This window comes from Drosophila biarmipes, chromosome 3L (genome assembly GCF_025231255.1).
Source record: "Drosophila biarmipes strain raj3 chromosome 3L, RU_DBia_V1.1, whole genome shotgun sequence".
Taxonomy (NCBI): Eukaryota; Metazoa; Arthropoda; class Insecta; order Diptera; family Drosophilidae; genus Drosophila; species Drosophila biarmipes.
This window is the reverse complement of record NC_066613.1, coordinates 12,032,043-12,045,100: the sequence shown is the minus strand read 5'-3', so window position 1 is coordinate 12,045,100 and position 13,058 is coordinate 12,032,043. Positions and strand designations below refer to the sequence as shown.

General features: G+C 44.2%; 3 protein-coding genes across 5 annotated transcripts; 2 read left to right on the top strand and 1 right to left on the bottom strand.

Annotated features, from left to right (window-relative positions):
* The first annotated feature begins 182 nt into the window (after window positions 1-182).
* On the top strand, window positions 183-1,716 carry LOC108028503 (galactose mutarotase). Its single transcript, XM_017100382.2, has one exon. The coding sequence runs from the start codon at window positions 527-529 to the stop codon at window positions 1,619-1,621; it is 1,095 nt and encodes a 364-aa protein (XP_016955871.1). The 5' UTR covers window positions 183-526; the 3' UTR covers window positions 1,622-1,716.
* A 77-nt stretch (window positions 1,717-1,793) lies between these two features.
* LOC108028504 (chymotrypsin) lies at window positions 1,794-2,736 on the top strand. Its single transcript, XM_017100383.3, has 2 exons — window positions 1,794-2,062; window positions 2,130-2,736. The coding sequence occupies exons 1-2, from the start codon at window positions 1,827-1,829 to the stop codon at window positions 2,698-2,700; spliced, it is 807 nt and encodes a 268-aa protein (XP_016955872.1). The 5' UTR covers window positions 1,794-1,826; the 3' UTR covers window positions 2,701-2,736.
* Window positions 2,727-12,688, bottom strand: LOC108028502 (protein SCAI). 3 transcript variants are annotated; one of them, XM_017100378.3, is made up of 9 exons: window positions 12,245-12,688; window positions 8,129-8,278; window positions 7,889-8,071; window positions 7,515-7,745; window positions 7,336-7,458; window positions 6,020-6,480; window positions 5,706-5,960; window positions 5,441-5,644; window positions 2,727-5,057 (listed from the first exon to the last, which is right to left on the bottom strand). In XM_017100378.3, exons 2-9 carry the CDS (start codon window positions 8,224-8,226, stop codon window positions 4,813-4,815), a joined length of 1,800 nt encoding a protein of 599 aa, XP_016955867.1. In that variant the 5' UTR covers window positions 8,227-8,278; window positions 12,245-12,688; the 3' UTR covers window positions 2,727-4,812. The 3 variants fall into 3 exon arrangements, with proteins under 3 accessions (XP_016955867.1, XP_016955870.1, XP_016955869.1); XM_017100381.3 differs by having other exon boundaries at window positions 6,020-6,465; XM_017100380.3 differs by having other exon boundaries at window positions 7,336-7,470; window positions 7,527-7,745.
* Window positions 12,689-13,058: the final 370 nt, after the last annotated feature.

The window sequence follows — 13,058 nt, the reverse complement described above, 5'->3', positions numbered from 1 at the left end:
AGAATATCGATCATTGACAAAATCTTAAGAACTTATTACAAAATATTCTTTAATCAAAGTTATAATTATTGAGAAAAACTTTACAACTCATCAAGAAAATAAGTTGAGGGGGGTTAATCCTCAACTTTTTTCACTCCACCCCTGCTCATAATGCAGCCTTTCTGAAACAGACCTGGCAACTCTGAAATTTGAACTATAATTAAGGTGATTAAAAAAGTGGAGTAAACAAGAATTATTCTAATTTATTGCCGAGTTTGAGCAATCTTTGGGATAGCCAAGACTGCCACAATTTTTAAAGAGCCCCGGGACTACCCTTCCCCTTTGTCAAAACCTCTTCATAGCCACCTTGTGATAACATTATCTATGTGCACAATCGTGTGTTTTTGTTTTGCGGCTTTTGTGTGATAATTAAACCAACACATTTGCGCATCGAGTGCTGATTAACCTCTACGGATTGGAGAGGGTCAGATAAAAACGCAGTGCAACCGGCACTCGCACTCATTCCCCAGCTGCAGCCTGATCCGAAATGGTCAACGTCACGGAGGACGTGTTCGCCACCGAAGCGGTGAACCCGATCACCAAGTCAAAGGACACCATCAAGCGGTTCACCCTGACGAACGGGAATGGAGTGTCCGTACAGGTGATCACCCGTGGAGCCACCATCACCAGCATAAAGACTCCGGATGCCAGCGGTCAAATAGATGACGTGACCCTGGGATTTGATGACTTGGCGGGCTATCAAAGCGACAGGAATCCCTACTTTGGAGCAACCATTGGACGGGTGTGCAACAGGATTGGCAACGGCAGCTTCACGCTGGATGGAAGGCTCGTGGAGGTGTCCAAGAACCGGGACAACAAGTTCCAGCTCCATGGCGGGTTCGTTGGCTTCGATAAGGCCCACTGGGAAGTGGTGGCAGTGCGTCCAGATGGTGTGACTCTCTCCCACACCAATCCGGACGGTCATGAGGGCTATCCCGGAAAGGTCACAGTCGCTGCGGGATTTACCTTAAGCGAGGATAACTGCCTCCATGTCGATCTGAGTGCAGTGACCGATAAACCCACACCCGTTAATCTCACCAACCACTCGTACTTCAACCTGGCAGGCCACAAAAGCGGAGCCAGTGGTCTCTACGAGCACAACATCGAGATCAATGCTTATGCGATCACCGAAACGGATCAATCCTCTATACCAACGGGAAAGATTCTACCAGTCGAGGGAACAGCTTTTGATATCCGTGCCCCCGGTAATCTTGGTGAACGTCTAAAGAATCTACAACCCGCTCGTGGCTTCGACGACAATTTCTGTGTAACCTTCGACCCACCGCAACCATTGGCCAAGGTGGCCAGAGCCTCCCATCCGCCCTCTGGACGCTGGCTAGAAGTGGTCAGCAATCAGCCCGGAGTGCAGTTCTACACCTCCAACTTTATGCCGGATGTGGAACGCGGTGAATTGGCTATTCCCGGCAAGGAAGGAGCTTCTTATGCCAAGCACGGAGCCTTCTGCCTGGAGACACAAAAGTTTCCCGACTCCGTGAACCACAGTAACTTTCCCTCGACCATTTTGCGGCCGGGAGAAAGGTACCACCATGAAGTTATCTACAAGTTTGGGGTTTCTCGCTGAGCGGCGAGCCCTATCTCACCCATATATACGAATAAATACCATGTATCCGTCTAACCGTAAATATTATAACCAATAAAGGAAGAGCACGCAGATTATGCAAACAGGTTCGATCACGCCGAGGCCATAAAACAGGCCAATCAATGTACCCCACGAATTCGGGCCATATATAAGCTGTTGTAGGGTGTGCAGTCATAAATCAGTTTAAATGATCCTCCAGCTGGTGCTTATAGTTCAGTTCTCTCTGGGATTAGGCCAGGAGATCGGCTCCCTGCGAATTATGAATGGCACTGTGGCAAAAGTAAAGCAGTTGCCATACCAGGTGGGCCTCCTGTGCTACTTCGAAGGCTCCATGGATGAGCCCAATCTGTGCGGAGGTACTATTCTCAGCAGTCGTTGGATTGTAACCGCTGCCCACTGTCTACAGGATCCCAAGTCTAAGCTGTATGTATCGCCCATTCAGGATCCAAATAAATGTTAAGTACTGTTCTCTTTCTCTTTCTCACCTTAGCTCAAAAGTGCTAGTCAACGTGGGAAACCTCAATTCTTATAACGATAAGGAAATCGTGCTAAACAGAAGCCACACCATTGTGCACAGGAAATTCGATCGGAAGACCGTGACCAACGATATAGCCCTGATCCGGTTACCCAAGAGGCTCACTTTCGGTAGAAATGTACAAGCCGCGAAGTTGCCCAGCACCAAGAAGACCTATGAGGGTCGTCGCGCCATCATTTCTGGATGGGGCATCACAACCAAGCAGGAGCCCAGCAAGGTGCTCCAGTACATCAGGGTGTCCATCATCTCGAACAAGGAGTGTGAGAGGCAGTGGAACAGGCAGCTGAATGGGACAGGTAGAAAGGTCGTGCCCAGCTCCTTCATATGCATTGATTCCACGAAAGGTCTGCCCTGTCGAGGAGATTCCGGAGGTCCCATGGTGCTAGATGATGGCTCCAAGACTCTGGTGGGGATTGTATCCCACGGGTTCGACAGCGAGTGCAAGCTGAGGCTACCCGATATATCCACTCGGGTTTCGTCCCATCTCAAGTGGATAAACTATTACACTGGGGGTCTTAAAAAGTAGACCGCGGAGCCATTAAAAAGCGAATCTCTTTTCAAACGTGTGCTTTATTCTTATTACTTCATACAAACTCCCATACACTTTCTCGTTCTCCGTTCCATTTTCATAATATTCTCTTGTGGCTTTGCTAAATTTGTTATCATTTCTTAATGCTGTTGTCGATTTGTATGTTATTTGTGACTTTGACGGTGTTGCATGTCGTTTAAACAATTTGTTTATGATAATGTTTAGATGTTCTCGTTTGTGGGCTTGGTTTACGTGTGAGTGTGTGGTTAATGTTGCTGATTATTTGCAATTCTTTCCTTCGTTTTATTTACCTTACTGGCTCTCGCTACTTCGTAAATGCAGTTCTCGAAATGTACAAAACCCGAATGGAAATGATACAATGAGTGAGTGATACAATTTGGTTCTTTCAACGATTCTTTCAGTATTTGTCCTATATGTACAAAAAGTGTAAACGAAATTGTGAAAAGCTATACAATTTGTTAGTTAACAAAGCGAATAAGTTGATAAGAACTCGGCTGAATAAATTAGTTATCTTTTCGTTTTGTGGTAGTTCTCTTTTCGTTTTAATACGGCTGCTTGAAGACTTCAAAAAAATTTAATTGTAACTAGCGTAAAATTTGTTTATCTTTCGTTTAAATATATAAAAATGCACATATTATCCGTAGTAAATAATAAATTTAAAGTAATTGTTAAAGTGTCTTAACTTTTTGGTAAGATTTTGCTTTATTTTCGTTTGCGGCTTGTCGTGTAAAAATGATCAAGTAATTTACTATGCGTTCAACTAGTTTTATTTTCGTATTGAAATATATATGCTTTATATATAATTTTGTAACTTTCAATATTGCGTTTATCATTTGCCTATAAATCCATAGAGTAAGTGTGACTTGTAACTATCCGTTATCATAAATATTTATTATTACGGTGACCTGTTCCAATTCACAGTTTGAACCGAAAACCGAAATGGAATTTTGCGGCATTTTGGAAAATGACTCAAGAACAGATCCTCATTCGTTAGTTGAAGTGTAAATTTTGTATGCGTTTATTTCGTATAAAATGTTGGTTGGGCTTTTGTATTTCACTTTTACATACGCAAAATATATTTTGTATATTTTCCATGTTTCCTTAACTAGGGCATTATGTATAAGTTATTATTATTTATTATTACTTTTGCTAATTTTGCCTTCTTTTTGGTTGTTTTATGGTTTTCTTTTTCCTTTGTTGAAACAGTAACTTTCAGTCATCTTGTAATCATAATAGATACATATATGCAATATTACATACGTACAATAATGTTCTGGTTTCGTAAGTTAAATTTGTTATGAGCGCCGCGTACAATGCATAAAAAACGCATTCCCTTTCTTATATAGTGTGTCGTGTTCGTAATTCACTTTCGATTGGGTTTCCCCCAATATCGGTTGTATAAAAGCTAAAATGTTTCCGCTGCGTATTTTCCCGATCAGGCGATCCTAGACCCGGTACAAAAAATCCCCTCTCACAATTTTCATAAAAATTCCCCGCTATCGCTCAAACTAAATTTGATTAGATCTTCGGTTTCGTGTTCTTAAATTGTTTTTCGTTTTTTATGATTTTTTCATCTTCTTTTGGCAGTTATCGTTTGTTAGGTTCTTTTGACATGTTTGTGGTTGTTGTTCTTGTTGCTGCAGCGATATCGGCTGAATATCATTGATTTCCCGTATGTATATCTCGTTATCATTAATTATGTATATGCTAAGCAACTATCATTGGACCATTTCCATTGCGCGACGCACTATATAAGAAAACTAGCTACTTGATTAATTTACCTTTATCCATATACGCATATATCATATATATTATACTCGTATTTATATATTTATATTCGTATTATACTGCAGTTACGTTGCGTACGTTATTAAAAGAATTACGCCGGCAGCCGGGGCACTGCCAAGGAGAGGCAACGGAAACCCATGGAAACCCACGTCCCCGGTCTCAGGCCCAGTTCCAGCCCAGCGGAAAAGTATTGTACAGCGAAAGCATCCACCCGGAAAGCTGCCTCTCGATCACCTGGCACAGCTGCTGGCGCAGGCAGATCCCCACGGCCACCGCTAGGACTACGGCCGCAAAAAGTCATCAGTCGCACTCCGGCCCCTCCGAGAAGTGGCCCCGCACGTCCAGGGCCGAGGCCAGCTGAAAGATGATGTGCGACAGCGAGGGGTGCTCCAGCAGCTCGTTGGCCGGCAGCTGGGGCTCGCACCGCGGCCTCATGTGCCGCCCCCGGAAGCCGCGGTGCAGACGCAGCACCACATCACAGAAGACGAAGCGGAGGATCAGGGTGCGCAGGAAGTCGTCGCCGAAGAACTGCACATAGGAGGAGTCTGCAAAAGGGGGATTATTATTTAACTTTAAGATTGTTGGGGAGAAAATGTAAATATGCTTGTATGGGTCATAATATTATCTTTTCAAGTGTAGATCTCTATATTATAACATTTTAATGACAGTATAGTTGTGTTCATTTCTTGTACAGAGTATCTCGATGTTTGTAAGTAGATTAGTTAAGTGGTATTTCCAATACAAGACTATACCAACATTCCAACATTTAAAAAAATTATTTTTTAAATTATAAAATCCTATATTTTTATGTTTACATGTACATGTCATATAATGTACCTAAATCTAAATAACCTCTTTTAAGGTACCTTAAAAATGTAGAAACCCCTTTAAACAGAACTTTATAATTATAATAGTGAGAAATACTGACCTATAAATCCTATGCCCTGTTCGATCTCGTCGATGCGACACCGCGTGACCAGGCGCGAGGCCTCCGTGATGAAGCGGTCCACGTAGGTCTGGCAGCGTTCCCAGTGGTGGATGGGCACGTCTCCGACGTTGCAGATGTAGCAGAGGGCGGTGAGCGGGGAGTGCAGGAACAATGTAAACAGCGAGCCGTGGTGCTGGACATCAGCTGAAATCGAGCCACAATGGTCAGAACTGGACAACCCATAAGTTAGCCAAAGAAATATCACCCTGGAATGCGGGCGGCACGTCCTGCGGCGACATGAGCACCACCAGCGGCTGGCCAAAGTAGCGCGGTATGTGCTGAAAGACGAACGAGTTGTCCGAGTCGATCACGACGAACATGGGCCGTCGTGTGAAGGGATACAGATCACCCGGGTATAGGCAGTGGTTCTCCTTGTAAGACTTGCCCCGGCACGACAGACCGCCGCCGTCCACGCTGTCCCGCTTCACGCTGGTGGCCAGGCCGCCCAGCTCGTAGCCAACTGAAAAATAGATATATCACGGATTAGGTAAGGCCTACAACTAAAGATACAATACTCACAATCCTCGGGATGTTTGGTGGTGGAGAAGCAGCCGTCGGCGGACATATAGAGGAGCAGGGCACCGCCCAGCGGCAGTTCCTTGGAGCCGCTGGCGAGGAATACCAGCAGCTGGCTAATCGAAGGTTTGTACAGTAAATACTTGTGGGGATTGTCTCGAAAGGCCCGTCCGTTCTCCATGTAGCCCTTGGAGCCCGGCACTCCGTACGGCGGTATCCGGCTGGCCGCCGGACTCGCATCGTGCCCATGGAGTCCGTGGGCCATGCTCAGCGGATTCGTGGTGGACTCCGTGGGCTCGCGCTCCAGCGTCTGCAGCATCCGGAACATGTCCATGGTCAGTTCCGAGAACTTGGCCTGCTCGCAGGCGGAGCCCACGATCAGGATCTCCTGCAGGCTGAGCGTCATGTGCGGCGATCGCTCGCAGGGCGGCGTCGTCAGCGGCGACAACCTAGAACCGGAACCACTGGACACATCAGTCGGGGTAGTCGCACTCGTCCTCAGGCGGATGGCGGGGCCCGTGCTTTCACAGAAGAATTGAGAATGCGGCGCACTAATGAGGTGACAAGGGTACGGGTGTGGGATCGAGTTCGGGGGATCGTGGACCAAATGATAATGAAATGATAACGTCTTGTGGAGTGTGTGGGGGGTCGGGCGATAAAACTGTTGTTCCTCACTTGATAAATAAGTGTTTCTAAGTTTGTTTTTATTATTTTATTTAAAAAATTAATTAAATTCATTGTATAAAAGAACAATTTTTGTGTATAATAAATACAAAAAAATATTTGAATAAGTAAGAATTTTGTTTATATGAAATCTTTAAAGATATAAAAAATATAAAATTTTTGACATATTTACAGGTCAATCTATAAGATATTTTTTAGATTAAAAGTCAGTTTGTAAGATAATTCACAGATATAAAGGTATAAACACAGAAAAAATAAGGGAAATCTATTGTTATCCACATAAAATCCTTCTATTTTACAAATTCAACAGTTTTAGTCCCCCGACCCGGATTGTGATTGGTTTGGCAGGTGTTTTTGGGACAGAGATCATGGTTTCGGTGCATGACAAAATGACAACGGTGAGTGTTTTCTGGTGTTTCAAGTCTTCTGTGATAAGCACAACAAATGAACATAATCAACGGCAACGAACTCAAGCAAAACTCGTATACCTACGCAAACAGAACAGGGCATATAGACATATGCGGACAGTTAGAGGCTATACACTTGGCCACCCACAAGCTGTCCAGACTCCTCCTCCGCCGACGAAAGCACGGGCAAACACGCGAGTACGGATGGAGTTTGTGGCAACGACTCACCTGTGCGACAGGATGATGGGATTGGAGTCGGCGTGCAGGACGGCCACCGCCGCCTCCGCCTTGATGAAGCCCTTGATCTCCTCCAGCACCAGCGACCACTCCAGATGGTCCTCCGGCTCGTAGCTGCGGGGAAATCTGGGGATTAATACGGAGTCAAAAATGGGCCACTAAGTAATTACGTGTTGGTGTACTCCTGTATTTGTTTTTCCAGCTCGGTGACCAGCTCGCGCACCAGCTTCATCTTCTTGAGCAGCAGGCACACGACGATGAAGCGGGCGTAGTATCGCAGCTTTTTCACCATCAGGTCCGGCCGGTCCTCCTTGGCCGCCCGCGAGTAGTAGGCCCGGCCCCTGATGGCCGCATAGAACTGATACGCCTCGTTCAGGTAGTTGGTTTCGCTGGTTCTTAAGCTGTGGGAGGAGTGTTTGCCATTAAGTAGTTAATCAAACGAATTGTTATCTTTGAATTATTTATTTATATATATACGTATATATAAAGTATTTAAGTTTACTTTCTTTCTCTCTTATGTTTATTTTTGTTTTCCCATACTTACTAATAGTGATAATAGAGCTGGCCAATTTTGCTAGCTATTTCTCCGATCTGCCAGCGTTTCAGGCCGTACTTTGAGTCCAGTACCATGCGATGTTGCTGCTGGAACTTCCACAACTTTGTGTAAACATCGAAGGTGCGGCCGAAGTACGCTTGCCACTGCCGATGGCCGTACTGAGGCAGATCCCTGGAGGCAAATAATTTCAATTACAACTCAGAACAGTACTTGAACCCGTGAACTCACCGGAGCCCGTTGAAGAGCTGCTTGGACTTCTCTAGCAGGTGGCAGAACTCCAAAACGAGCTTTCGATCCTGTTCTTCCGTGGATTCCATTTTCACCATGCCGTTCTTCTCAACCGCCACCGCAATGTGTTATGTCTGCGAATCGGTTCTGCTGCAATGGGAATTGTTCATTTGATTAATCTCAAGTGCTTTGGGTATATCCGCAGAGCTCTCGCCATTTCCGATGGGCAGGGTCTCAACTATCCCGCAAATAAACAAACTGATTCAAGCAATTTTTTCAATATGTATCTACCCATTCATCTATCTATCTATCCCTATAACCATCCATCTATCTTGCTATCTATTGCTGCACGTATCCATACCAAATAAGGGGCGGGGCTGACTGCCCACTTGAGATTCATTCAGCCGCTCATTGAGCCATTGTTGATGTGGATAATGTGCATAATGACGACGAGGATGTCAATGGGCCCGATGCTGATGCCGGGGCTTTGCTTGCAATAAAATGAAATGCCTATGCGGCTCTTTTGCTCCACGAATACGCGTATTAAATTTTTAATTTTCATGTTCCCCCAATTCAAATAGAATTTCAGCTGCCGTTCGGCCTTTGTCTTCTAAGCCGGTGCGGCAACGATTTAAAGTCATAACTGAGGGATTCCCGATGCCCGATGCCGATGCCGATTCCAATACGAATTCAATTAAAATTTCAATTTGGTAAAAACAATTATGTAGCCTTTTAAGTGCACACGAACAGATGGATGAGATGGCCCGGATGGGAGGTGAAATGGGGATGGGACAATCGTTATACTGGCTATGCATCAAAAGCTCAATTAATAACGCCCGACCAGGCGACCAGGCGAAATTGTTTGCACAGAAAAAAAGACACACACAGGCGGAGGAAAAACCCGGAAAATGTCGAGCAGGGCAGAGCGGAAAACAGAGTAAATGCACAAAAGGGTCGGCAGTGCAAATGGCGCCGCAGCGGCCACATTGATTTGGCTTTGGCCAAACTAGGTCGTCCCACAGAGCACAAAAACTTTCAATATGAGCTCATCAGGCAGCAGCCCAGTACACTGGCAGAAATTGGGATTTAATAACTAAATGACCTTGCATTGTCGGGCTATATATTAGGTTCTTAGCGAAAGTTGGAAAATGTTGAACAGTTCTATCACCCTTAAAACAATTATATTATATTTAAAGGGTATTACTCCTAACACATATGTTTTCCAACAGTACTTTTTTAGTTACACGCCTACCCCTAAAATCATTAAAACATATTCCTTGCAATGAGTGACATTTTATCAACCCATTGTTCTAATGTTTTCTTTCTGTGCACCTTGAATTGGTAACTGGAGATGCGAGCTAGTGGCTGGGAGATGGCGTAAATATAGTTTCCTCTTTTTTTTGGGCAACTGGGAAACTGCGTCAACTATGCGTCACCTCTGCGAGAGTCCGACCAACAAGTCAATTTGGGGCACACACAGCGAGCAGGACACATTTATGGCGCCCTAATCAAATTAAGCTTCCATTTAGCGCGTTAAAATTACATAATATGAAAATTACGCATACGCAGCGTTAACAAACAAGCAGCGAGTGGAGTAGCAAAACAAAGCTGACTAACCAGCTCGCCCACTCACTCACTGACTGACAGGCCGGCTGCTGCTCCTCCTCCTGCTCCCGCTGCTGACTTCATCATGGCCATCATCCTCGGCAGAAGTTAACCAACATCATCAGCATGTCAACATGTGGAAGCCGGAAATGAAGAAACACAAATACTAAGCAGAACCGTTGCCACTGCGATGTTGCTCATTAACACCCTCCCCGTGGCCGGGGAACTCCTGTCCTGTCCTGGCCCGACTGCTCGTCGTCCTTTTCCCGCCCCCAAACGCAGTTGGTGCAGGGCTACGTCAGGATGTCGTCCTGTCACCCTCAAATGTGGCAGCACTGATTTCGAAAACTACTTATAAATAAAATCTATGTAGGAAGCCCAATTCATTCGAGTATATTAATAAGGAGAACATAATGGTAAACAATGGTATAAGAAAATATTTCAAATTTAAAATCCAAAAACTTTTTCCAAAAATGTTTTTCTGTTTAGTAAAACTTAAAAAAATATGTTAAAATCTAGATTTGAAGTTCTTCTTAATATAGGACATTTTTGTCGCCTCGCGGAGTCAGTCACTAGTTAACGTGGCAAAGTTTTCCCTCTTTTTTGCGCTGTTGCTCGTGTTTTTGTAGTTGCCGTCTGTAGTTGTTGCCTGTGTGACAATGTGTACAACAGCAGCAACAACAAGAGCCGCGGGAGTGAGTACAACTGCTGGGGAAAATCCCAATCCCAGTCAAACAAAGCGTGCAAAAAGAAGCAGCAGTGGAGTATGCAACGCACTTTGGGGGGTTGTTGGGCGGCAAAAGGGGTAAAGTGGGCGCAGTGGGTGGGCAGCGCGCTTTTGACTGACTGCCAGTGCGTGCATGTGTGGGTGAGTGTGTTTTTCAATGCCCGCCAGCACTCATGCAACAGCAAAAGCAACAACAGCAATTGCAACTGCCACACCAACAGCGGCAGCACTACACAGAGAGAAATGTATTATTTATAAATATATCAGATCTAATAAAAATGGAAATGTATTTTGTACATACAAAAAAATAAAGATATATTAAAAATATTCCAGAAACAATATTGAAATTACCTGATTAATAAACAGAAAATCTATACATTAAAGTTTCGTTTCCTCATTAAAGAGAGAGAATTGTGATTGTGTTATTTTATTACTTTAAAAAGTATTAATTTAATTGTCAATTGATTCTCAATAGGAACTATATTTTCAGCTTTACAAACGAAGTCTCTCTGGAATTGACTTTTCATTACAATTTTTTTAAGTAAAGTTGAGCCTAGAAATGTAAACAAAATTCAGGTTAAAGTTAGGAAATTTTTTTCAGTCCCAGGTAATGTTTTCAAATTGATTTATTTTCTCCCTGTGTATCAACTATTCGCTGCCGCTCCGCGCTCTTTACTATTTGACAAAGCTGCACATTTTTTCCGTTTTCCTTCTGGAGGCGGGAGTGTGTGGGAGGGGTGTGTAATCCTTCAAAGGCATTGTAGGCTACACATTTAATGGCATTTTGACGCTGCCGACGCTGATAATGATGTTGTCGTACATGCAACGTCCGCATCCGCAGCAACTTGAAGTTGTCTGTTGCTCCAAACCCCCCAAAGAGGACCTCACCTCCGCCCAGCCAGTCATTAGGACTTATGAATTTCGGTTTAACAATTGAGCAGCTCAAAAGGCGTAGGCGGGGGAGCGTCTGCAAAACTTTGGCATAGTTCAGCCTTCATAATTAATGGCAGCGGGGCTGGTAAAAAATAGAATTCCAAAAATCTCGCACATACATATAAAAACCAACTACTTGAGTGGGCCAACTTTGCCCTAATGATACAGACGCACCGACAGACAGTCGGTCCAAAGTTACAATTCTCATATCTCGCTGCAGACATCACAAGCTGCACAAAAACTTTGTCAGGACCAAAAACCGGATGCGAGTGACCAGCGGAGAACTTTTCCCTCGGCCCCCAGGACACTTTTTGTGAACTGCTCGACTGTCGCCCGGGGGCAATTTACATTTCACATTTAATTGGCAATTTCTATTTATCGAAATGGATCTCGCCTCGAAGTGGGCAAAGGATGTTTGTATGCTAGCCAGGAACCGTGTTCTAAAGTCAAATAATTAGGTAAATGAGAAGGTCCAATAGTGAATACTTTTAATAATTCAAAGATCTTAATTGTATACCTTAAATCTGTTTAAATTTGATCATTAAACCAGGACAAGGTATTTAAATAGCATTTAAAACCTTAGAAACTAAGAGGAATATTCAGCCAAGAATATAATAAAACATAAAAATATAATTTTTTTAATAAAAATTAGGAACAAATAAAATAATAATAAAAATTATACTCACTATTACAAACCAAAAAAATCTGAGGTATACCCTACTCTTTTGAATTTGGAAAGTGTTTTGCCATGTTCCTAAAAATGTATTTAACTCACAGGAACTTATTGAAATCCCCGTTTTTATTCGTTGTCATTTCATACACTTCTCAGGGGGAACCCCGGGCGCACTCACCTTATCATTGTTGTATCTGCTGCTGCCGCCAACAACAACAGAAACAGGAGCGGATGCGGAAGTCGCAGTCACAGCCTCCCGCAGCAGTCGCGGCGCCCTGCACTTGACATATGTTTCGCCGGATCTGCCCAAGATCGTATGCTACAGCTCAACGCCGGAACGCTTTGTCACTTTTCACTCACTGAACAGGCTGTGCACTTTTTATTTTGTTGCCGGTTTGCAAGTTGCCCTCGCTGGGGATTTCGCCGAGGATTTAGGGGCGATTCGAAACCCTTCTCAATCTTTAACCGACTATTGGGATATATTTCCGAATCTGGAGCATTACGTGCTGGGGAAACAAAGCGGGGAGAGCGATTGTGAGTGGAGAACGCTGCGACCGTCGCGTTTGGCTGCACAGTATTGAATTTTTTCGCATTTACATTTTTAACGAGGAGGGTTGGGGGTTGGTATTGATTTTTTTGCCACTTTGACAGCTGCTGGTGCCGTCGATGTCCGACAGAGGGCGTCGCTGACAGTTGCTCCATTCGCGGGGGTTGAACAGCTGACCGGCAAATTCCCGTTGCAACTGGCGGAGGCATTCTCCAGGGGTTGAAAAATGCCAAAGTGTAGCGGTAGATGGCGGCACTTCCGTAAAAGCAGCTGATTCGCTCGGAATGGGGTGTTCCCAAATCGTCCTTTTTTTAAATTACAAAAGGTCAAATTTTTTTATCTACGTCCGGAAAGTATAAATATTTAAACAATTTCAAGTCGGCCAATAGAGAGTGTTTCGTTGGTCAACAAATGTTTTGAGATTAGGTATGTACAGCCAAAAACT